Below are 25,501 nucleotides of genomic sequence, written 5' to 3'. Positions count from 1 at the left end.
CTAGTCTTTAGATAGTTTTCTTCAATGATAGTTTTTCTAGATTTCACTTCAGTGTATCAAACTTTTCACTCTAGTCTGTGCTAATTTTTGTGCCCTTTTTGTTTTTTTTTGAGGTTTAGTGTTTAATCTTAGAGAGGGGAGCAGTAGTGTATGTACCGTTAGAACCTTTTGCCTCCTAAGAACTTGGCGACTCATTTAGTTAGAGCGGGAAGACGTGGCCTTGGCACCGTGTGGCTCCCACAGCCTGTGGGCCCAGCAGTGCATTGCGCGCCCCTCTGCCATGCCTGGGTACAGAGATGCTGGGTTTGTGCCTCAGTCCATCTTTGTGCTTTGTAAGTGCTTGAAGCATTTTCTGTCCTGCGGGTCTGTGAGGAGCCAGGGTGGTGGGCAGGGGCTGTGGGGAAACCGGGGTGGGAGCCACAGGAGCCTGCTGGCTGCTGGGCATCCGGTGCCCACAGGGAGTGCGCAGGAGAGCGGAGGGGCCGCCTGCCAGCTGGGGTGCCAGGACCCTGCCCCAGTTCCAGGATGACCGTCCATCTTGGTTTGTTGGGGACAGCCTGGAGTACACCTGCTGTCTCGTAATTGCTGTTCCCTTTAACTTTTCCAAGCTCCGGTTGGTTTGCTCTACACCCAGTGGGGTAGCGCGTGGGTCTCTCTGTTCTCGGGGATGTCGGGTGTCTTTGTGACATTACTTTGGAATGTGGGCCTTTGATACAGTGAGTGTATGCCCCAATGACAGATCAGCAGCATGGCTTTTCCAGCAAACATTTGCCCCGTGTATTCTGGGTGCCAGGCACTCTCCCAGGCTCCAGGGCAGTGATGCTCAACCCTCTCAGAAGCAGCGCCTTCTCTTGATAGTATTTTTTTTGCAGTGCCCCTTATCCTAAACCACAATGTGTAGAAAATACACTTTAAAATAAAAAATGTTAATATAATGCCCTAACTATAGTTTAAAGGAGTGAAAGGAAGGGAGTATAATAGCATGCCTTTCAACCTGTGAATGGTTGTAAATGTCGATAGCAGAAAGCATCAAGGTGGAGTGGGATGGCTCTAAAACATTTCAAAGCATTTCTGCATAGACTCAAAGGGAGATTTGGAAAAGCAAAAGCTGGGCAGAATGCAAATTTATTTTGGCCTTTAACATCTTAGGGAGGGAATTTTATTGCATTTATTTTCATCCTGCTCTACGTCACCTTCACCTCCCCCCTTCCAGGCAGTCGGGTGCATAGTGGTTAAATAGGAATGTGGCTTATGAATAGAAGGTGTGGACTCCCTGGAAAGGGGCAAGCCGCTCCCCCCCTTTCCAGCTTTCCACCAAAATGGCCCGAAAGAACCTCCTCAAATTCGGTGCCCTTCCTGGGGACCCAGCCACTCTGACTGGGGCCAGCTCCAACAAACCCAGATGTGTGGCACGGACGCAGACGGCCCCCGAGCCCTGGCAGAGGGGCCGACCAGAGATGGGACAGCAGAGCATGCGCAGATATCCAGACTCTGCAGTTTTGCCTTATAATCAATTCACCCCTTTGCCAGTGGCAAGGGAGGGTTCCAGCTCAACCAAATTCCACGACTTTGCATAACCACACAACTTCAACACCAGCATTGAGCTGACACAGAAGCTCAAAAGTCATTAATCTGACCCACAGATTCTATATATATCTTCTTCAGCACAGCTGCCTCTGCAGCCATTACAAACTTTAGAAAGAGAACACTTAACATTAACATCTGATATAAAGCGAATTCATTTGCAATTCACCATCATAACAAAAGACTTCAGCTAGACCTTCTTCACCGTTTAATTTTACCCAGACCAAGCTTCACTAGAAAAGCTGATTCATTTTCCTGTAACCAAGTTTTTCAAAACCCAGACTAATTTCCAGGACGTTAGGACTCGAACCTATAAACATCCTTTCTTATTATAATCAAGCCTTCACTGTTTCAGTGGAAATAAGACCAGAAACCAGATACAAATGTGCAGTTAGACAAACCCCAAACACCAGGCTTTTCCCCTTTTTTCTCTTTTTTTTTTTTTGAACCTAGAGAGTACGGCTTCCCCCCAAATTTCTGGAGGTACTTGGGCTCTCTTGGGAGGTGATTGGGTTCCCCTTCCTACCAATTAAATTTAGGGTTTTACTGACTATGCTCCCCGGGAAGTCTTACCTTCCATGTTCAGAGTTCTTTTTCGTTTTCAGAATTTTTTTCTCTCAGACCTTCCATTGCCCTCGATTTTCGACGGGAAGATTCTGATGAAGCCCACATCTTTTCTGGGTTAAAGTTAATCCAGGGGTGCCCAGATTGGGGATCACCTGAGTTCTCCCGGCTTCCTCGAGGATCTGGAAGGAGCAGCAAAATGCTACCTCATCTGACCTTCATTTGCAAACCCCGGACGAGCCCCCAGAAATGTTGTAGAAGTCGAGAGAAGTTCAGTTATTTGCGTATAGAAAGGCCAGGACTCAAGAATAATTTTGGGAAGGAAAAAGGATTTATTTATGGCTGGCCGGACTCAGGAACTTTCTGTTCCAAGGCCCGAGCCTCAAACAAGATTTTCAAGTTCCTTTTATATGGGGTGGGGAGTCAAATGGTGCTTTTATGAAAGAAAACGACTTTCTTCGTTAGTTAAGTGTTTGCTGAGTACCAGATAGGTTTTGAATTAACATAACGCCCACATTCCGTCTGGATGCAACCTTGAATAGACATCCTTTCTGAACATTCAAAATCTAAAGGGCCTATATTACTTATTTGGATTTCTAGGCACACTTGGACACAGAATTAGATAATTTTGAATTTGATGCACAGGCTATATTATATGTCCCCATTCGAGATCAAGTCCAAGTCCCCTTAAGCTTCGGCATCACCACCATCAGAGTCTCCCTGGACTGATTGGTATGTATATAGACTTTGCATGGCTAAATTGTCTCCTGGGACTGGAGTCGTTGCCGTGGTCACCAAGGGCAGGACTGCAGCTTCTCTCCCTCACCCGCAGGTCAGGACACAGACAGCTCAGGTTATCTACACAGAGACGGATAGCCTCCCCACACAGAGCCCACATCAGCGTGAGGTTTATTAATATCACTACCAAGACTGTTAGTTACAAAAACTGATAGAAGGCAAAACCATCCCTCCATTTTCTTCTAAGCAGAGTTTTAAATGTATTTGAAGATTTTTGAAGAAGGTACTCAATGCAGCATTTCTCTAAGTTCTAACAACGAGAAATAAAAACTGCCAATAATTGAAGGCTGTCATCAAATTTGGGGGAAAAATAGAGGATAAGCCCTTAATCCTAGAATGCTAATGAAAAAAATGTATATTGAGATTGGAAAGTTAATAATTTTGTAAACACAAATAAATGAATGAGAATTTTATGCCGTAAATATGGGCAGTGGAACATAAAAAGAAAAGTTTCTGAAAACACTTAAAAATTGGTTAACATTCTGGGTAATAAGGAACTTTTATGAATTCTTTATTTTGGGTCTCGGATATTTAAAATAAAGTTTACAGGTACAGCAGTTATAGATGACCTTCTTACGTGCACGTCACGGGCGTCTGCTGTAAGCAGTTGGTTGGAAGGTCTGAGGTCGTCTCTCAGGACCAGGGTCCTGGGGCAGGTCCTTTCATCTGAAGAAGTCTCTGGAGAGGCTGAGGAGCTGCCAGCCGAGGCAGCCACACCCGTTCCTGGGGAGAGAGCTCTCGGATCAGAGCCGCTGCGCCTGCAAGGGCGACGTGTCCCCCTCTGTGCTTCACAGCGGGGGCGCTCTGCTGAGTCCCCGCCCCTCTGCTCACTGAAGTCCACGCTGCTGGTTGGCGATTTCTGATTAAAACGGGCACGGACTAGCCTGGGCTGTCAGCCCCAAGGCTGCGTGTTTATTCCTTTTAGTCCCTGCAACACACAAGGTGGGGGGGCTGCCAACCTCAGCTGGCATTCTGGAACATGATTTTCAGATTCCATACCTGAAAGAGTTTCTTTAAGTAAATTCAAGAAAAAAGAGAAAGAATAAACCTTTCTCTCTCTTTTTTTTTTTTTTTTAAACCTTTCTCTTTAAAGATAAAGCATACTCATTGCCCTAGAGATGTCTGTGAGCTACCTAGATGGAATCACACTCCACTTTGGGACAAGAAGTCTTCCAGGTCGGTCCCTTTTCTTCTTGTGCCACAAGGAGGATTTGCAGCAAAACGAGGTTTTAACTTGACAGCTGTTTTTGAGAATGTACAGAAAGTGGTGGGCTGCCGGCCTGCGTATCTTCATACAGGTGTGGAGGCCTTTTTATAGGATGCCAGAGTCAGAATCACATGGGCTCAGGGACCATTTTATTCCGGAAACCAAAGGAATTGAGTGTACGTGCAGGTACATTTGTGTAGTTGGCTGGAAACACACTTTTCCTTCCCCTTCAAGCTGGGCGCAGAGACTGGAACCGGCGCAGGGCAGGCAAGCCCACCTGTGGGCGAGGGGCGGTCGTGGAGCCACTCCCCGCCCAGGTGTTCTGGTCTGTTTGTTTTCATTAACTGAGTGTATATGATTAATTGGGAAAATGCTCATGCTTCTTATTTTTAAAAGCTTTAACTTTTATTTTTAGTAACTTTTCTTTTAAAAGTTTTAACATATTTCTGCTATCTTAAAACAGTTGTAATAACATTAGAAACTTCTTTATAGTAATAGTTCTTAAAAATTTTGAAAAGTGATTTCTTTTGAACTTTTTCTTTCCATGAAATAGATATGTCATATAAGATTTTCCGAGGGGGAAAGTTGTTTTTTCTTTTTCTTCAAAACTGATTTTGACCCATAAGAATTGAAGTATTTGAACAAGAAATTATTTCAATTCCTTCTAATATGCTAGATGCTGATTCTTTATATTTTATTTCCCAGAGGATCTTTTTATTTTTTTTTATCTTGCTGACAATTATTCATCAGAAGGCTGCTTGGATTTCTGCAACCCTCCTGGCTTCTGGGTAAGAGGTCTTGCGCTGTGCGCCTTGGTTCTGGCCCTGGAGCACCAGAAACCTCGGCCAGGCTAGGAAAGGGCCCGAATGCTTCCAGTGTGGAGGAAGTGGCGTTCTCAGCCTGACAGCACAGGTGGCACAGGCTTTCCAGTGACACAACCCGGGTGGGGCTGCGCGACTGTGGAGAAGTGCTTTGGTCTCAGCCATGATAGATTTGTTTAAACTTGTACTCTGTTGTTTTCCCTTTTTTCTATTTTGTTAATTTCTTCACTTTATTATTTCCTTTTTTCAACTTACTTTGGGTTTGATTTCCTCTTTGTTTTTTCTTTAAAAACTTAGATCATTGATTTATTGATTTTATTCATTTCTTCTCTTTCTAATATAAGCATTTATTATGAAATTCCATTGAGCACTGCTTTAGCTGCATCCCACAAATTTTAATGTCATGTTTCATTTCCATGGGGCTTAAACTATTTTCTCATTGCCTTTGTTATTTCTTCTTTGACCCCTGGGTTTTTAAGAAGTATATTTGTTAGTTCCCAAATATCTTTTCTGTTTTATTTCCAGTTATTTTTCTGTTATTCGTTTCTAATTTCATTCTGGCTGGAGAACATACGCTGATGTAAATAAATTCTTGTGAATTTACTGAGGTTTGTTCTGTAGCATAGACTGTGTCGTGGTGGCACTTCCGTGAGCACTGGAAAGCAGTGTGTGGTTTGCAGTTGTTGGATGGATTGTTGTTTAAATGTTAGTCAGGTCAAGTTGGTTGGTAGCATTTTCTTAATGATTTTCTACTTGCTCTATTAATTATAACCATGGGTTTGTCTGTTCCTCCTCTTAGTCCTGTTGGTTTTTGCTTCATGTATTGTGAAGCTGTATTATCAGATATATAGCCATTCGGGACTGTTGGGTTTACATGGTGAGTCGATCCCTTTCTCATATAGCGTGTCACTATGTCCTTGGTAACCCTGGCAATAGTCCTTGTTTTAAATCTTTGGTATTAATAAAACCACTCCATCTCTCTTTGCCTAGTGTTTGTGTGGTATAGCTTTTTCCATATTTCTATTTTTAACTTAGAAGTGTTTAAAAAGTTAATTTCTTGAAGACATCAGATAGGTAGTTACTGCTTTTTTATCCCGCCTGGTAATTTCAGCCTTCTCTTTGGTGTGTTAAGGACGTTTATGTTTATCATAATGATTGATGTGATTGGGTTTACCTCTCCTTTCTTTGATACTTGTTTTTCACTTGTCCTATCTGTTCTTTGTTCCCCTTTTTCTTTTTTTTTCTTTTTGGCCTTTTTGAAAAATTATTTTTATTTCTACTGCTGGATTTTTAGTTATGCCTCTTGGTTTTTTCCAGGAGGTTGCTTAGAGCACTTGAAGGCAGTGTTTGTTGCTGCAGGCTTGCGTGACGAGTGCCTGGCAGCTTCCTGGCGCTCCTGCCGCCCTCTGTGCGAGTGCATCTTTCATGACTTCCTATCACTGCTTTTCATGGGGTTGAGTATAATGTTTCTTGGGGTGGTTTTTGGTTTTGTTTGGGGTTCATTGAGCTTCTTGAATTTGTGGCTTTATAGTATTAATCAAATTTAGAAAACTTCAGGCCACCGTTTCTGCACACACTGTTGAGCACCCCTACTCGCCCCCGTCCTCCTTTGTCTCTTGGGATTCCGGTCCTGCCCGTGGTAGAGGGCGTGACGCTGGCTGCTGAGCCGCTGTGCACCGTTTTAGTCCTTTTTCCCTCTCTGAGCTTCATTTTGGATCATTTCTGTTGCTGGGTCTTCAGCTTTGTGAGTTGTTTCTTCTGTATTGTCTAATCTGTTGACCCAGCCAGTGAATTAATTTTGGATATCGTGTATTTTTTTTTTTTATCATTAGAAGTACAATTTGAAGATTTTGTAATATTTCTTTGTAAGTTCCATTAGACTCTTTCATGCCTTCTTGTTTCCCTCCTCATGTATTAGTCTGCCAAAAGGGATGCTGATGCAAAAGTACGAGAAATCTGTTGGCTTTTATACAGGGTATTTGTTTGGGGTAAAAGCTTACAGTTCCAAGGCCCTGAAGACTCTAACTCAAGGCTGCTTTCTCACCAAAGTCAGCTGCCACGTGCTGAAGAGAGGTGGCGGGCGAGCTCTGCCTGGTCTCTCCTCCCCTCTTCCCCGTAAGGCTCCATGTGCCCAGCTTCTTCCGATCTCAGCTGTCGGCCGGCATCGGGCTCCTCTCTCAGGGCTTCCAGTGTCAGTCTGGCGTAGGCTTGTTTCTTAGCTGCTCAGCTGCAGACTATCTGGTGAATGGCTCCTCTCTCCCTGGGGCTCCAGGATGAAAACTGACACAGTTCTCTCTCCTCTGTGTCTTCTGGAGTGAGTGCCCATTTATGTCAGTCCACCTGGGGGCGGGGACTCAACCTGAGTTATACCCAACAGCGTGGTTGAATCCAAGCCCTAATCTTAACATAATTTAATCAAAGACATCTCAGCTGAATCTAATACAATTGAAGGGTGTCATGCCTAGAGGAACAAACCAGATTGTAGACATCATCCTTATCCTTTTTGGGGTGCGTAAATCTCAAACTGCCACACCTCATTGCCATGTGTTTCTTTAAACCCTTGAGCATAATTATGCAGATACTGGAATAAAGCCTGTCGGTGTATGTTTCTTGTGTTTTAAGGACCCTTTGTTTTAGGGTGCAGTAAATTGCAAGCTGACCTTGGAAGGGGGTTTCAGGGACTGTCAGAAGTAGTGATTGGGGCACCCCAGCTATCTACGTGGGATCTCTCAGCTCCACGGGGGAAGTAAGGCGTCCAGTCGACATGGGCGGTCGCTGTGTGACTGCTGCCAGGCCCTTGGAGTAGCTGCGCCCTAAACCTCCTGGGCGGTGTCTGCCTGTGGGTGGGGCAGCTGTGCAGCTTGGTCTGGAAGTCCGTTCTCCAGCCGGGATACCTGTTGGGGGAAGGCCAGCCAGAGACATGTGGAGGGAGCCAGAACCCGGGTGGTGCAGCCAGGCACCTGGCGCAGCCAGGAGGTGAGGAGGGCGTGAGCCCTGACCTCCGACTGCCGTGGAGGGCGTGCGCGCCTCCTGGTGTGGTCGTCAGCCCTGGCAGCTGCCCTGGCTCTCGTTTAGGGCACCCCTGGCCAGATGCAGGGTTACCTGTGCAGGGCACTGCAGCCGTTTTAATAGTGGTTTGGTGGTCTTTGAGGATTTCCATGTTGTGTATGTCCAAATGCCTCTGCCAGAAGCAGACACCAGAGTTCTGCTAGAGCAGAACTAGAAATGCTGTCACGAACGCGTCACGTTACAGGGGCTGGGGGCCCAGCTTACTGGTGAGGGCCTTGGCCTGGGCACCCTGGCTGGACGTCCGTCTCGGGCCTGCCCACCGTTGAGCCGTGCCTGGACGGGGACGCCCCGCTCTCTTGTCTGCCTGCTCCCCTGCTGGCCCTGACCCGCAGGGCCCTCAGGCTGGTGCACTGGAGGCATCTCGGCCGTCTTACATGGGAAGGCAGTTCAGCAGTTACACCCTCTGACCCAGTTAACCCTGGCCGGGTGTTAGTAAAGCAAAACAAAACAAGAGCCTTTAGCTCTGTGGACTTTATTTTTTCAGGAGGTCCTGGGGACTGGACCTGGGACCATGTGGGTGGAAAGCAGGCGGGAAACAGGCGCTCAGCCTCTCGTCGCACTGTGGACGTGCACCTGAGCTCCAGATATTGGAGCCTTGCTGTACCTGAGCCCTGTGAGCAGGGTCTCTTCACCCTGCAGGGCGGGGGCGCTTCCGAGAGTCCACGGGCAGCCCCTGGTCGGTGCCAGGACCGCGGCTGTCCTCCACCTCCGAAGCTTCGTGTGGCCCAGTCTACAGTGACAGAGCACCTCCCGACAGGCGGCGGCTCCCTGGTGCTTGGGAGGTGGCTTCCAGACCTGCTGAGCGGAGCCTGTAGCCGAGGCTTTGGGAGCTCCCTGGGCTCGGCAGCTGCCCCACTGGGCCTTCCTTTCTGCTGTGGGGTGGCAGTTCTGTGTTGGGTGAAGAAAGAAGTTGCATTAACTCTTTGCCTTAACTTGGCACATTTGGTGAGTTCTGATGAGCACAGTGAAATGGTGACCTGCACACAGTGGCTTTTTGGCACCTATCCTGTCTAAAGTCCTGGAGAACATAGCTGGTGTGTGATCTGAGAAACCGTTTCAGGCTTTCTGAAAAAGCAAACATGCAGAGCTGCGGCTCCTTGTCCGTGGCCTGCATTCTCAGCGTGGCCCCCCTTGAAAGGTTCTGTACAGTAAAGGCTCTGTCCGGTCCTCAGCTCGGAAAGACTGCAGAGCCGTTTCGCAGCTGCCCCAGTTAGCTGCTTTTCCTGGCCACACGGCTGCCAGGCTGAGCCTGGGCCGGCTTCCCGTGGCTCAGCCCCGCCCCTGTGCCTGCGCCTCGGCCTTCGTGGGCCAGGGCTGCCGACACCAGCCACCGCACGCCAGTGGGCCCGGACGACGGGCCTTTTCTGCCTCCCGTACCTGGAGGCCAGAGGCCTGTGTCCAGGTGGGGCAAGCGGGGCTCTCTGAAGGCTGCGGGGTGCTGGGCGTGGCCGGCCCTCGGACCCGGGCTTTCCTCGTTCTTTGTAGTAGAAGTATGTATGTAGAGTGACGGTTAAAGCCGTTCATTTCCTGCACCCATAGGACTCCATGGACTGAAAACAAAAGCAGACTCTTGGGGATTGAGTTCTCGTTACAGTTATTAGGAGGACCCAGCTGATCAAAACAGCGTCAGTATGTGACCCCTTCATAACCAATTATCAGTAATAAAAAGGAAGTGAAATTTACTGTGGTTGTGTCTCTTGAGCAACTGATGGTTTTCTTTTGCTTGTGTTTTTATTTCCATTAGTTTCTGAATCCATGGCTGGTACTGACATACTGTTTGAAATGAGATGTGTCAGTACTAAATCAGTTTCTGTTTTTGGTTTTGTGTTCTGGAATGCTGAGAAACTTTGTTCAGAGAAGTCACTATCTTGGCAAGGAAGGAGTTTTGTTCTGAGTGTCCTTACGTCTTCAGCTAGTGCCAGTCATCTTGGTGGTTTTTCTAAAATTATTTACTTGTGAGCTGGAAACTCACCTGGGTCCTCCTTTAGTTGCTTGAAAGCAGAGAATTGTCAGCCAGCTAACGTCCCAGAGAGTGGAGCAGCGTCCCCCTCCTCACACCCTCCTACCCGCTGGCCCTTTGTTTTCTCCTGGGGCTCTCCACATACTGGACATTGTAGAATTAGGGGTGGCTGAGAGGTCGTTTTTTCTAAGTGAGAAAAGGACTTTGTGAAATGAGAACCTTCGGCGTGCTTTCTCAAGGAGAGTCATTTTTAGGAGCTGGCACATTCTAGAAGATGACGAGTAGGCATTGAGTCATGGAGTGTGACCCATTCCACACACCCCTTGGAAATCTTAGGGCACCCCTCGTGGTGCTCTTACTCAAGTTCAAAGCTGATTGCCTCAGAACATGATTTCCTTGATCTTAATAAGAATTTTCCAGAAAAACGGTGTATCTAGTGGAAGAACCTCACCAAACGGAGGCACGCACAAATGTTCATTGCTTTATCTCCCACAGGCCTTGTCAGACCGCTGACGTGCTAATGTCCACTGTGAGTGTCCACTGGTGGGGGAGCCTAGCTCCTGTTGAGTGGTTTATGGGACCTGAGAGGGCAAGAGGGGTGGGGGGCTGGGCCCTGGGGTACCCTCGTGCTCTGTGGAGTACACTCTGGGGATCTGCCCTCCATACAGGCTCTGGTAGGCCCCTTGACTCTTCAGAGAAGCATGAGGCTGGAAATGCCTCCATGTGACGGCAGGGGGCGGTTCAAAAGGCGACCTGGCCTGCCGGTCGGTCGTAAGGCAGGGGGTCCCCAAAGAGCAAGTGGACGATGGGAACCGTAAAATTGCCGTTGAAACACAGTTGTCTGGGCTTCACTTCAGAAAAGGAGCCTGCGGGCCTGAGATTTACCTTGGGCGGTTTCTGCCCCTGATTTGGAGTGGGGCGGGGCTCGCAGGCGCCGTGTGAGCCTGGGCGAGGTTGCCACGTGCGCCTTCGCTTATGTGAAATCCACTCACTCCACAGCGATGCTGGCCTCTCGTGCTTGTGGGAGGATAAAACCCAAGAACAATAACTTTTTCTCAGGTAGTAGTACCCTGCATTTCAAATGCTAGCTCTTTGCCTGCTCCAGCATCCCACAAGGCGCGTTAGAAATGAAAGCTCGGACAGTTAATGCCTGGAAGGAGGAGTTGGCCTTGCCTGGACGAAGCGGTGGCCGCCCCCGCCTGTGCACACACCCTGGCGGGGTCCCTGGGTGCCAGCTTGGCTGGCTGAGCCTGGCTGACAGCTCGCCTTCTTTGCCTTCTCGTGCTTTCTCAAAGCCACAACCTGAGGAGGCCACGGAGCCAATAAATGTCTTGATCTCCCACTTTGCCTTCTTGGCGTTTGCCCCTTGGGCCCAGAGCACTGTAATTTTAGAACGGGGTGATGATGTGGCCTGCAGAACTTAGCTGGAGTGGGCTGAGAGGAAAGTTGAGCTGCTTTCTCATGCCAACTTGCTCCTTCAGAAATCGAATTAACTAACTGCTTAACAACAGCTTGTGGTGCCCAAATCGACTCTCTGTGAAGTATTTAACAATTCTTAGCTCAACTCGCCTGTGCTATCCGGTTGTTCAAACTGAGAATACCAACAAATAGGAGAATTAAACAGAATTAAAAATCCAGTTTATTCTTTAGTATAAATTCCTTTAAACGTTATTTCCGTTTGGGGCCACCTACCCCCCACGGAGCAGAACATTGGGAGTTGACTGTGTTGAATTCTCTTATGTACCCTTCAAATGAATGTTGTTGTTTTAAGGTCTTCTTTCTCTTGTGATTCTTTTGTTCCATAGCGTCGTCCCCCAGACTACAGTAATACTCAACAATGACCGGCAGAACGCCATTGTAGCCAAGATGGACGGCCCCTTGAGCGACAGGGCACCGGATTCCCTGGAAAATATCATTAGCAAGTCAGTAGCCACAACTCCAATCCCGCCTTTCCCTTCCGCCGCCACCGGGATGAGCCCGTGAGACTAAGTGACCGAGCCCCGGGCGGGGCGCACCGAGCTGGCGGTCGAGCCCGGCAGGCAGCCCTCGTCCTTCCTGGCAGGGGTGGCGTGCACGTTCCCTTAGGGGAGCGACCCTGTCCTGGTGCGTGGGGTGGAGAAAGGGCGGCTGCTCCGGGGTGGCGGCCCTGGGCCTTGCGTGTCTGCTGTGAGGTGTGTTCTCAGGGCCTTGCGCTGTATTCCCACAACAGGAAGACAGGCTCTTTCTCCTGGCCTCGCTCACTGCTTCCTCCAGGCCACCCATCTGTTGTCTGCCGGCAGCACGGCTGCTACGCAGACGCCCTCTGTTAAGCTGGCTAGATGATGTCGGCGTTTGAGTTTATGACTTTTTTCTTATGCCTGTTCTTTTGAGACTTTTGAAAGTAAACTTGGTAAGAAATGGGAGTGGATGAAGACCCTGCCCCCGTGTGAGGATGGAGCTCGGTGCGGGGTGGGCCGCCCAGTGGCTTGCGGTGAATTTCCCCCACTGTCATGTCCCCCGTGGGCTCTTTTGTTTCTGATCTGCAGGTTCACAAAGTTCTTTTTTGCTTTTTCTCCCAGTCTCTTTTGCAGCATACTCCTCCTCACTGTCCCCCCACTCTCTATTGGCTTAGCTGAATTCTCTGGGAGACCGGTTGTGGTCTTGAGGGGCTGAGAGCCTGGGCTCAAAGGAGAAAATACGGTGATGCCCCGGGAGCTGGGGCGGCCTGCCTGGCGGAGACGCACAGTCTCGGAGGGGCCTTCCGTGGGACTGGGGCCGCGGCAGCCAGCCAGGACTTAGCTCCTCAGAGCGAGCTCAGGGCGGCCCTTGCCTCTGAGAAGCCAGGTCCACCCTGGCAGCCCCTCCTTCGCTCGTGGCTTCAGCTTAGGTCCCTCTTTGACTTTGCAAATAGGGAAATCATACTTTTCCCCCCTTTCCAGCAGTCAGCCCTGCAAATTAGGGAATGTTGAAAGGTCATTTACAAGATAAGGACAAGTCTCCAACCTCCCCGTTTTCTTTTCTGGAGAGTTTCTGGAGCTGGCCTCGTGGCCCTGCTTTGCTCACTGTATTTCCTTGCCCATCTTGGGAACCGTCCCAGTGAGGAGAATGTCTCTTGGGGCTGCTCGACTGGCCCTTTAACCCACTCCAGGGTTTTTGGCCAGTGGGAATAATTGGGAGTGAAAACTGCATTTTCAAAGGCTGAGTCATTTCTAGAAGGTCTATCCTCGTGCACTGGATTGACTTGATGGAATTTCCTTAGACACACTTTCCCTTAATTTAGGTTTTCCTTTGATCATCTTAAAAAATTAGCATTATTCAAATATCAGCAATTTGTAGGCTAACCTCCAAAATCAGAAGCAGCATTCTAGGCCTTGAATCATAGTCAGTTAAGACTTTACTTTTATTTTAAAACTTTGAAATTTACGTTCTCCAGTTGCTTTCAACTGCAGACTACTTTCTGCTGTTCCGTTGCTGTCAGTCGTAGTAGATGATCTCCAGGTGAGCTGTGCGTCCCGACCAGGTTAAAGGCAGCGCTACGGGGGGGGGGGGGAGCAGCGCCTCGGTGCCCGCGCCGCTCTCTGCGCGCTGGCGTGCCGCTCTCACCGCAGTGGGTGCATGTTCTGTCTCCTTGCAGCGCGGTGCCCGGGCGCCGGCAGAGCACCATCGTGGTGAGGACGCCCGGTCAGGACGATGGCCACCACGAGGACGGGGAGAGCGGGTCCGAGGCCAGCGACTCCGTGTCCACCTGCGGACAGCCAGGAGGCCAGAGCGTCGGGAACAACGTCACCCTCATCACCTTGAACTCGGAAGGTGCGTCCCCGCGGGCTCGGCCCATTCCCTTTGCGCAGCGTCGTGCCTTCCGCCCTGGAAGGCAGCGGCCCGGTGTGGTTTCCGTGCTGGGAGCGTCTGCTGAGCCGCCCCCCTGGGCACAGTGGTCTGGCGCGGCTGTGCAGCGACAGGTGGCAGCCTCTTTCTGTGAGCGCTGTGCTTGTCGGGGATGGAAAATAGCTGACCCGTTCACGTCTGTCGCGTCACATTTCCTGCTGACTACAGCGGCCTCATCTGTTGCACGTTCCTCTGGGATCTATGACCCGTTAGCCGGTGTCACTGCCTGCGTCTTCCCCTTCTCGACTAGAAGCAGCTTGCCGAGGTGCAGAGAACACTAGGTGGGCTAGGTTATGTTGGAGAAAGAGCTGGAGGGCGACGGGCCGCCTTCATCTGTCCTTTCACGTCCTGGCGTCAGCCTGGAGTTACGAGTAGACCACTTGTGCTTACCTTCTTATAAAAGGATTTACGTGCCTGAGGTGTTAGACAGCCACAGGGTTCCATGGCTGTGTAGCAAGTCCTTGTGGTTGGTGACATGCCACCTTGTGTGGACCTGAGTCACTTTATTATGCTGGAAAGGCCCGTGCCGTGTTCGCCTAGCTCTTCGCTTGTGCGCTGGCCTCAGCCCTTCTGAGTAAGCGGCAGCCTGGCCGAGCACCCGTGCGGTCACGGTCACCTGCGCCTTGCTGCTCGCTCTCGCCTTCTCTTGTCCGTTTTGTCTTCACGTCCTCATGTCTTTCCTGACTGTAAACCTGAGTGTTGGGAGGTTGAGCCCGGCGGCTGAGACAGGGAACCAGGTGGCCGAGGGCGGGCTGAGCATGGGCTCTCTTGACCAAACGCGGGGTTCACTTAGGAGTGGGTTCTTAAGCTCCTGCGGGGTTGAGATTTGATAGTTCCTAGGAAACCTGACTGATGTACACACAAAAGGCCGGACTCTTAATTTTAATCAGGACGACTTGGACACAGTTGAATGCTTGCCAAGAGTTTCCTTTTGAATGCCCCAGGCCCCATCGGTGAAATGCTTCCTATGGTTGCCAGCTGTGAGGTGCTGCATGGGGGTGGCCAGCAAAACCAGGGCTCAGCAGGGTGGGGGGAGGCGGTGCGTTTGCCTGCATGCCAGCCCTGGGCATGGGAAGCACCGGCAGGTGCCGCAGGATGCTGATGGTGCGGCGTGAGGTGACGCGGGCTGAGCAGAGGTTGGCTTGGCACTTGGAAGGGCGAGACCGCAGCCGCCAGGAGTTCTTCTGGCTTGTGCCATGGTCTGTTTTCAGGGCCTCTGCTGGTGTGCCAGCGTTCACACACAGCCAGTGGCGGTCATCAATCTTTTGCTAAGAAGAGGAGGGTCACAGACAGGCCAGCGACCCAAATCAAGTCAGACTGGAAGGAAGAAATAGGATAAGAAAATGCAGGTGGATTTCTGAGCATGGTAGCGTAGTGAAGGTCATGTTTATTCCATGTTGGAAGCAAGTGCTCTGGACAGCAGCTGTGAGGGTGACATCGTCTTAACAGCTGCTTGTTTTCCCAATGGCAGCGGCGACGCCCCCCAGGGACACGCCTGCGCCCCGCGGCGACGCCCCCCAGGGACACACCTGCACCCCGCGGGCCACACTCCTTCCTGCTGAAGAGCAGGGCCCGCTCGCATGCTCCTGGAGTCGGAGCTTTGGCTGCGATAATGTTAGCGCTGCGCAGTCCAGGCGCTCAGACGTGGCCCTCGTGCAGAACGGAGCTCTCCTTCCTTGCCCTGGGAACCGGGGACCGGCCTCCCGGCCGTGGACACCATGGGGCCTTCCCTCCTCGGGCCCTCGTGCGGTCACGTGGGTTGCGTGAAATGCAAACATAGGTGCTGGGGAAACAAATTTGGCTCAGGTACTGAGGACTGTTTTTTTCCTTTTCCTTATGTCACCACCTAGTTCACCTCACTGTTGAATTGCTGGTTTAAAAAACCCAAATTTTCAATCTGTGTTACAGTTTAAAGATGTCATGTTTCTCCCACATAAGAGTGGGTGTATAAGTCACAGAGACGACATCAGACAGGCAGGCCACCTGCTGGTACACCTGTCACCTGTGGGTCACGTGCATCCACACAGGCTGGTCACCGGGCCTTGGTTTCTCAGGCCTCAGGGGTGCAGGGCGGGGCACTCCACCAGCGCTGGAGGGCAGCCCAGGCACCCAGTGCTGCCTTCCCCTCTGCCTTCGGGGCACCCCGCCTGGTGGGGAGAGGACAGACAGCTCAGGGTCAGTTCTGAAAGAAGCAGCTCTTCCTGGGCGTCTCCCGCACTGCAGAAATAATGGTGTTTCCTAGAGAGGTGGTCTGTGCTAAGAGGCAGGTAGCGAAGGTGATGTTTTTCCAGAAACCTGGTGAGCATGTGTTGAGAGTAACACTGGCTAAGAGGGAGTAGTAGATTCTTAAATTGCTCAAGTATCTCATTGAACACTTGGACTTAAAAAACTTGTTGGTGAACTTTAAACTAGGAAAGGGCAGTAAAGTGACTGGCAGGCAATGGATTTAATACTATTTTGAAAATACCTCTAAATGTGTCATTATGCCATGCGTTAATGCTCAAGCCGACACATTGCGAAAGTAGCTGCTGTGGCTCTGGCGCCCGCAGCCTCCTGACGCCAGCCTGCACCCCGGGGTCCTGTAGCCTTGGGGTGAAGGCAGCGTTAGGGCCAAGGTCATTAAGACATTGCCTGCTTGGAAGTCTCCCCGATAGCTCTTTCTAATGGTCCCTGTTTAACTGACAGACGCGGCTTGGGTGCTATGATAGCATATGCGTGTTCTGTTGCTGCGTGACGTGTCGCCGCAAACCTGGCGGCTTTCAACCCCACCGCTGATGATCTCCCGGTTCTGTAGGCTGCTGTCTGGGTGGGCTCTGCTCGGGTCTCTGTGCAGGGTCTCACAAGGTTGCCGTCATGGTGTCGGCTGGGGAAGCAGCCGCTGAGCCCTGATGGGCTGGCAGGCTCAGGCTCCTTGTGGTGGTAGTTCTGAGGTCCCTGCGTTCTCACCAGGCCTGGTTGCCTGGTGGCCAGTCACTCCCACAGTGGAGAGCCTCCCTCGAGTCCATCCGTACCGTGCACGGACGCTTCCACCTGCACTCTCCCCGAGGAAAGCGCGCTTAGGAGTTAGGGCCTTCTCTTTTCAGACTAGGTTTTGTGTGACCTCAATTCTGTGTGCAGAACCCCTTTTGCCATGTAAGGGAACACGTCTTGGGGTTGCCAGGCCGTTGGCTGCAGCCTGAACCCTGCGGGCTTTACTCTTTAAATTTACCTTGTTTACTTTATGATGGTTTTTTCCTCTCCCCCTCCTTGCCTCCCCTGCTGTTTTTGCTGCCTGTGTCCATTCGCTGTGTGATCTTCAATGTCTGTTTCTTTTTTTGTCTTCTCTTCTCATTTTCTCCTCTAGGATTCACCAGGATTCGATCCTGGGGACTCTGATGTGGAGAGAGGTTCCTGGCACTTGTGCCACCTCAGTTCCTGGTTTCTGCTGCATCTGCCTTGACTCTCCCCTTGTCTCCCTTTTTGTTGCGTCGTCATTTTGCTGTGTGGCTCACCATGCGGGCACGCCTTTACCAGTTGGCCCTGGGGAGCGAACCTGGGTCTTCCCATGTGGTAGACGGACCCCCAGTTGCTTGAACCACATCCACCTGCCTTTACGTTGTACTTACGAGTCTTTTGTTGGCTTTACTCGGCATGGCTGTCCCGCATCCTGGGTTCTGAGTGTGCGGCTGAGACTGCTGCAGTGAGCTGCTCAGCCCGTGTGGACCACGGCTCCGTGGGGAAACAGATTGGGTCCTGCTCCACCATGCCCTGGACGGGTCCCCCTCGGGGCTGTGGGAGGCCCTGGAGCAAGGCGCCTGCCTCCCTGGTGAGCACGTGGCCCTTGGTGACGTCGTCGGACTTTTCTGGCTCATAGCGGCCATGTGCAAATCGGTCCTGTTTGTGCTCCTTGTCCCGTGTGATTTTCCAAAGCAGCCAGCTTCCCAGCTTTTGAAATTTAATGCCTTTGCTCACTGTTCTTGAGGTCTTCAAGTTTTCCGTTGATGGGGAAGAAGCAGCACCATGATACAGTGTCTCCTTTGTTCTGTGTGGAATTCTCATGCTCCACCTTGGCTGGAAGGAAGGAAGGATTTGCAGTTACAGTTATCCCACGTGGTGTCTTGGAGCCATGACATCTGTAGGCTGGAGGCAGCCTGCAGGGTATCAGGGTCCAGGGCCTTTGCTCTCCTGCGCCAAGGCCTCTGGGTGCACTTTTTTTTTTGTTGTTGTTGTAATTAATTTATTGAAGTATATCATTCGTGCATAAACATACATAAACAATAAGTATATAGTAATAGTTGTGAATTTACAAAACAAACATATATAGCATCATACAGGACTCTCATAACTCACCCTACCACCAATAACTTGCATTGCTGTTAAACCTTTTAAACTAATGATTGAAGAGCATTGTCAAAATTATTACTACTAACCAAAGTATTTTTCCCCCAGCCCACCCTACTATTATCTTTATATCATTTATATATGAACATGCGTAAACAAGTGTATAGTAGAAGTTGTGAACTTAAAAAGCAAACATGCATAACCTCATACAGGGGTCCCATACATCAACCCTCCACCAATACCTTACATTGTCATGAGACGTTTGTAACAAATTATGAAAGAATATTGTCAAAATCTTAACTACTAATTATAGTCCTTACCTTACATTTGGTGTGTTTTTCCCCCAACCCACCCTATTATTATTGTTTAAATATATTTTTTATGACAGAAGTTGTAAACTTATAAGACAATTGTGCACATGTGCAGAATTCCCAAACAACACTCCTCCATCAACACACCACCCTGTGGTGGAACATTGTTACAGGTAAGATAATATCATCTGGTTATTACCACGTCCATAGTGTACATTTGGCTCACATTTTCTATACTGCCCCATTATCAGCATAGTACATCTTTGGCATAGATGCAAGAATATTATATTATTATTGCTAACCACAGTCCATAGGTCACTGAGTTGTATTTCTCCCATGTTTCTCCACATTCCCAACACCCTGCAGTAGTGATGTACATTTGCTCTAGCTCACAAAGGACACTCTTGCATCTGTACCATCAGCTTCAGTTCTTATCCACCTCTTGTTTTACCATGCTGTTCAGTTCCTAGATTATTCTCTAGCATTGGCATTTACATACATAGACTACCATTTTCAGCCACATCCCCATTTATAAAATAGCTGTTAATAACTATTTGTTACCATCCACTCTATACATTTCCATACTTTTACAGTAAAGCTAATTAAAACTGCTACATACATTAAACATCAGTAGTTCATTTCAGTCCTCCTCTTATCTCCTTTAAGAATCCACCACCTACCGTGAGGTCTTGAAGGTATTTTCCTATAATTTCTTCTAGAAGTTTTTTGATTCTTGCTTTTTATTTTTAGGTTTTTGATCCATTTTGAGTTAGTTTTTGGATAAGGTGTGAGATAGGGGTCCTCTTTCCTTCTTTCAGCACCATTTGTTGAATGGACCGTTCTGCCCAAGCTAGGTGGGTTTGACAGGGTAGTCAAAATTCACTTGACCATATATGTGAGAGTCTGTTTCTGAGCCATCACTTTGGTTCCATTGGTCAGTCTGTCTTTATGCCAGTACCATGTTGTTTGTACCACTATAGCTAGGTAGTATGATTTAAAGTCTGGAGATGAGGGTTTGCTTTTCCTTTTTATGATGTTTCTGGCTATTCAGAACCCCTTACCCTTCCAAATAAATTTGATAATCGTGTTTTCAATTTTTTAAGAAAATGTTGGTGGAATTTTTATCAGGATTAGATTGAATCTGTGTATCAATTTGAGTAGAGTTAACATCTTAATGATATTTAGACTTCTAATCTGTAAGCGTGGAATGTTCTTCCAGTTATTTAGGCCTTTTTAGATTTCTTTTAACATTGAGTTGCAGTTTTCTGAATACAAGTGCTTTATATCGTTAAGTTTATTCCTATTTGAGTTTTATCTGTCATATTTTATTTTCACTACTCTTGACACTTTTAGTTACTTTTATTGATACGATCTTCATTTCTAGAATCTCTTCCAGGCCTCTTTCTCCTTTCTTTTCTTTTCAAGCTCTAGTATTTCCTGAAAATCTGGTCTCTTGCTTAGAAATTCCCTCAGTTTCTGTTTATCTGTGAATATTCTAATCTCACCCTCATTTCTGAAAGACAGTCTTGCTGGATATAAGATTCTTGGCTGAAAGTTTTTTTCTTGGAGTATCTTAACTATATCAAACCACCGTCTTCTTGCATTCATGGTTTCTGGTGAGAAATCACTTAACCTTACTGGGTATCCCTTATATGTTATGCATTGCTTTTCTCTTGCTGTTCTCAGAATTCTCTGTCTTTGGCATTTGACTTTCTGATTAGTTTGTGTCTCTGAGTTCGTCTATTCAGATTTTTTCAGGTGGGAGTACATTGTGCTTCTTGGACAGGGATATCTATGTCCTTCAGTAAGGTTGGGGAATTTTCTACCATTGTTTCTTCAGATATTCCTACTGCCCCCCATGACACATGTTTGCACTCCTTTGCTGTCATTCAGTTCGCTGAGAAGACCTTGTCCAATTTTTTCAATTCTTCATCTGTTCTTTTGTATGTTCGCCTTCAGAGGCCATTTCTTCAAGCTCACAAATCCTTTCTTCTGCCTCCTCAAATCTGCTATTATATGATTCCACTGTTTTTTAAATTTCATTTATTGTTCCTTCATTCCCATAAGATCTGCTATTTTTCTATATGTGCTTTCAAATTCTTCTTTGTGTTCATTTAGTGTCTTCTTTATATCCTTAATCTCTTGATCCATCTCACTGAATGTATTAAGATTTGTTTGAACATCTATGATTAGTTGTCTCAACTCCTTTGTGTCATCGTGAGGCTTATCTTGTCCCTTTAACTGGGTCATATCTTCCTGTTTCTTGGTGTGGATTGTAATTTTTGGTTGGTGTCTTGGCATCTGGCTTACTAGAGTATTTACTCTGGTTGCATGCAGTTTTTTTCCTCAGCTTAGGGCTTCCTGCCCTTTCTCCCTTGCTGGTTGTTGTGCAGCAGGAGCCAAGGATGTAGTTGATGTTGTAAGCTGTGGAGGCTCAGGCTGCCCTCACTGCTCCAGTGACAGATGAAGTTTCTCCCAACTTTCTCCTTTGCCAGGGGTAGGACAGCATCACAGCTGGGTGGAATAATCCAAGTCATACAGGCCTAGACTGTAGTTGCCCAGAGAGACTGATGAAGTTTCCTTCCCCTTTCTCCCCTGCCTGGGGCAGGATGGAGCTACAGGTGTGGGCAGCAGTCTATGCAGTGCGGGTCCAAGATGACTGCCATTGTCCTGATAGACTTCCGATTATTCATTCTGTGCAGCCAAATGTACCTGCAGTTACCTGGATAGGCTGGTGCAGGGCCTGCCACCCTCCTCTCTGCCAGAGCTGGGGCTGGAGCCTAGGCTAGGGCTGCAGGCTGATCTGGGTGAAAGAAATGGGTTCCTACCATCACTGTGGTTTTGGGTCAGCCAGGCTTCCCCTCAGGCTGGGGCAGAGTCAAAATGGCAGCCACCATCCTCTTTCCGACTGGAACAGATTCACACCCAGCTGTTCCCAGGGTTGTACCCCAGCCAGCCGAGTCCAGCAATCAGTAGCCGAAATCCGCAGCCAACCGTCCTCCTCCCCTGTTTTTGGAAAGTGGAGTTTCCAATTCCAGCCACAGAATAGCTCCAGGGGCGGCTTGTGCTGCCAGAATAGGATAATCACCGGCCTCTGCAGCTTGGCTGGTTATTTTCTGGAGAGGCTGGCACAGGTCCCCCCAGCTTCCTCCCTGCTCGAGGTGGCACTGGGGCTTAGGCTAGACCTGCAATCTGATCTGGGTGGAAAGAAGCTGGTCCCCACCAGCACTGTGATTTTCAATCCACCCCGGTTCTTCTCGTGCCAGGAGAGGAATTAAGATGGCGGCTCCTGGCCTCTTTCTGACGTGGACAGGCTCAGACTTTAACTGTTCTTAGGATTATGCTTTCGCCTACTGAATTAGTAACTGAAGTTGGTGCCCAACCGTCTCTTCCTCCCCCATTTTCAGGAAGCGGAGCTTCCAATTCCAGCTGCGGAACAGCTCCCCAGGCGGCTTGTGCCTCCAGTGGAGGATGGCACCTGCCTCCAGGGCGTGGAGTGCTCTACCTTACAAGTCTTCTCTGCAGACGGGCAGTCTCCTCCTTCCATTCCTTCAGGATGTGGCAGGATGCTCTTCTGGTCTCCTGGAGCCCCCAAACAGGTGCTCCAGCTAGCTCCAGAGAGCTCTGGGTGTTTGCCAACTGCCCTGGAGCAGGAGCTGACTCTTAGGAGCGCCTTACTCCACCGCCATCTTGCTGGTTGTCCCTGTGTGCACTTTCGTTTACCATTCACTGGGAGATCATCTCTCCCATTTGATGCAGGATGTTGCTTTTGAAATTTATGAGCAGTTGGGCAGACATTTACAGAAGCAAGGTGGAAATTAAGTTTTGGTATGAATGGAAACGTTGCTTTGCATTGCTTCTGGAAAGCCTTCTCGAGTGGCTGGGACTGAACTCGAGGACTGCCCTGACGTGACATTCCTGTGTCGTGGAGCTGACTCCATGCCCCGAGTCCTGGAACGTTCACGAAGCTGTCAGGGCACTGACTCTCCTCTTCTGCTTTGTTCGTTATCCTTCGGTGGAGACTGACACACCCTGTTGGTCCTTGCTCTCGGACTGCCGAGTCCTGAGTGGACAGACCCAGTTGTAGCGAGCGGACCACCAGCGGACCACAGCCCGCTCTCAGCCAGGGCCCGAGGGGCGCCCGGGAGCAGAGGCAGCACGACCGAATCCCACAGGTAGCGCCCAGTGGCTGCACGTTAGCGGGGAGCTGAAACTGCCCCCTTGCCCTTGCCTTCGTCGGAGCTGCTGGAGGAGAAGCTATGCCACTGAGATGTTCAGGGCACGAGCCACGCTGTCTTTGGAGGGATGAGCACAGGCGTTGCTTATGGCGTGAAGTGATGAGACGTGGCCGGGAACCTTCTAGGTGGCAGCCGCAGCGCTGTGTGAAGCCCCTCGAGTGCCGGGTGGGGCAGGGTCGCCAGCGGCCGGCTTCGAGGAGGGAAGATGCATTTGTGTCGCGTCAGCTCAGCTGCCCCATGGTCTCAGGAGAGATTCTCTGCGTTGCAGTAACGCACGTGGCGTGCCCGGCCGCGGAAGGTGCTGGACGCACACTGCCTCGCCTTTGCCTTGAGCTGAGGGGCTCTCACTCTGAGAGCCGCTGCTGAGCCAAGGCGCTGGCGCCGCGAGGAGCGGTGGCGCCGCTCACTGGCGTGCTGGGAGGCGTGTCTGTGCGCTGGCCGGTTCAGGCCTTCCCTCCTCAGCTCCTCTCTAAGTCGTGCTGATGGTAATCGGCTTTGTCGAGGTTCTTGCCTGTGCTCAGAGGTGGCTCTCAGGAGCACTTCGGGTGAGTTAGGCGAGTGATTTATTCAGGTAGGGAGGGAGGAGAAATGGGAGAAAGTAACAGGTCATGAGTCCCAGGCAGAGAGGAAGGGGCTGAAGAGCGATAAAGCAGCTGGCTCGCAGCCGCAGTTCCCCGTTACAGGTTATCACCCAGGCTTGGCTCGTGTGGCCACCTTGGCAGGGGAAAAGTGGTGCAAGCGGGCACCGGCCGGGGAAGGCACAGAGGAGAAAGCCCTGTGCTTTTTAAACTGTTAATTTTTCCGCCCCTTTGCTCATGGCTGGGGGGGACTCCCAAGTGCTTGCTGTTTTGACTGATTGCCCCTCCCATCGATCCCCCAAGAAGGCCCAGTGATCAGGCCCCTGGAGAATATCCAGGGCTTCTCCCGGCTTCCGTGGAAACCTCATTCCAAATGACATTTCTCTCGAGGCCCTTCCTGTGGCCACCCTGGGGGGGGTTACTGAGTGCCACGAGGACTTCTTGCCAGGCTCTGGGTCCATCTGCTGATTTCTTACCCAGCCCGCTTCACCGGGAAAGGAAGCGTGAAGCCGTGGCGGGCTTGGCCTCAGTGCACTCCACGACCCAGGTCCCTGGTCCTCTTTTCATCGCGGTGCCTTCTCTCATTGCAGTTTTCTGGTTCCAAAACAAGCTTGAAGCAAATACTTGTATTTTGAACTATTTCAGTGGTAAAAAAATTCAAATTACTGCTGAAGGTTTTTTATTTTAATAGTTGTCTTCAGAAGTGCCAGCTAATTTCATTGAAGACTTAAATGATTGGAATAGAGAACAAGTTTATTTTTCTTATAATTTGCTTCGTAGTTTTAAAATAAAGCTAACAAGAATCTTTCCGCCGTGTTAGGTGCCAAAATTAGGCCAAGCCATTTTAGTGAAATAAATCTACCCTTCCTGAACTGTCAAAAGGCAGGTTTTCTTAAATAGGAGGGCAAATGCGCCAGCTAGTTTTCCATTTGAAAAGATGATTTCCTGCAGCTTACTTTCCTGCAGAACCCTGAGTCCAAACTGTTTTGTCTCCCAGAAATCACAGCTGAGCGAGGGCCTTGCGCCCTCGGGGTGGGGAGGCTGTTGGACCTGAGAAGTGGGTCCCGGCTGCCCAGTCTCAGGAGAAGCCTGTGTCTCTGGAGGTGCTGCGTCCCCGGGGTCCTGTCTTCCCGCAGTGGGCGGTGACAGCAAAGCGTGCCGTTGCGCTGTGGCGGCCTCCTTCCGGGCACCTGCGTCCGGTTGCTCACCGGGCTGCTGCAGCGCAGTGCTTGTCCCCAGCTTGGACTCCTTGTGTGAGAGAGGATCACACGGTGCAGGTCGCGGTGCCCTGAAGTTAGCGCTTGGCTGAGGGTGGCGATCAGCCTGGGGCCTAACTGGTGTCCACACAGCAAACACCCCCTGCCATGGCTCCGCCATCTGTTTGCTCGTTTTCGCTCATTGTCTGCTTGTTTCTTCTTTAGGAGGCACCTTGTTTCTGTTTTCGGAGGCACCGGGAACTGAACCTGGGACCTCCCAAGTGGAGGCAGGTGCCCAACTGCCTGAGCCACATGTGCTGCCCTGAGTAGGTTTTCAATCCCCCCACAGAATTTGAGCACAAAGAAGCAGAAGAGATATGTGCAGCCTTAGCAGAAGTTTGTTTTTAAACTGCTTTTGTTCAATTCCTTCCTTCTGGTAGACACTGCCTAATTTAGAAAACAAAACAAAACAATGTAAATTAATAATGATTCTTTGTGGTCTGACAGTGCAAATTCCAGACTGGAATTTTCTTTTAAGCCATCTTTTTCTTTTTTCTTTTAATTTTTAAATAGGAATTTTTGGTATATAGAGTTTAGAAATCCAGCAAGTTTTGTCAATAAGCATGCATGAAAGACACTTTTTATTTTGGGGCAAAGAATGTATCCTTTAACAACTGAAAGTCTGGGAGGATCAGCAGCTTTCAAGGAAGAGGTGCTAGAATTGCCCGCAGCACCCCGAATCAGCAGTGAAGCTTGCTGCAAGCTCCTGCTCTACCCACCCCTTGCCTGTGACCTGGCTGAGGAATTTAATCTCTGCAAATGCCTCAGCTTCTCTTCTGTGAAACGCACTGTGGTACTGTTGCTGGATTTTCATCTTGGCTATGTTACAAAAAATAATTTTAAGTACATGCCAGTTCAGTTAGGCCGGTAGTTTATTAAGAAACGGAGAGAAGAGAAATGGGAGAAAATAACAGATTACAGGTTCCAGGTT

The 25,501-nt window shown here is 49.5% G+C and overlaps 1 protein-coding gene across 9 annotated transcripts in view; it reads left to right on the top strand.

Moving 5' to 3' along the window:
* The window catches only part of BANP (BTG3 associated nuclear protein), a 170,826-nt gene that overhangs the window by 45,781 nt on the left and 99,544 nt on the right, over positions 1 to 25,501 (top strand). For 6 of the 9 annotated variants that reach the window (XM_058279594.2, XM_012525694.4, XM_058279599.2 and 3 more), the window contains 2 exons: positions 11,809 to 11,925; positions 13,617 to 13,792. In XM_058279594.2, the coding sequence (XP_058135577.1) occupies positions 11,809 to 11,925; positions 13,617 to 13,792 (293 nt within the window). The remainder of the gene's footprint in view (positions 1 to 11,808; positions 11,926 to 13,616; positions 13,793 to 25,501) is intronic. The other 3 variants (XM_058279597.2, XM_004459905.5, XM_058279598.2) reach the window with 1 other exon arrangement.

This window comes from Dasypus novemcinctus, chromosome 18, assembly GCF_030445035.2.
Source record: "Dasypus novemcinctus isolate mDasNov1 chromosome 18, mDasNov1.1.hap2, whole genome shotgun sequence".
Taxonomy (NCBI): domain Eukaryota; kingdom Metazoa; phylum Chordata; class Mammalia; order Cingulata; family Dasypodidae; genus Dasypus; species Dasypus novemcinctus.
This window is presented reverse-complemented; position numbering and strand designations above follow the sequence as displayed.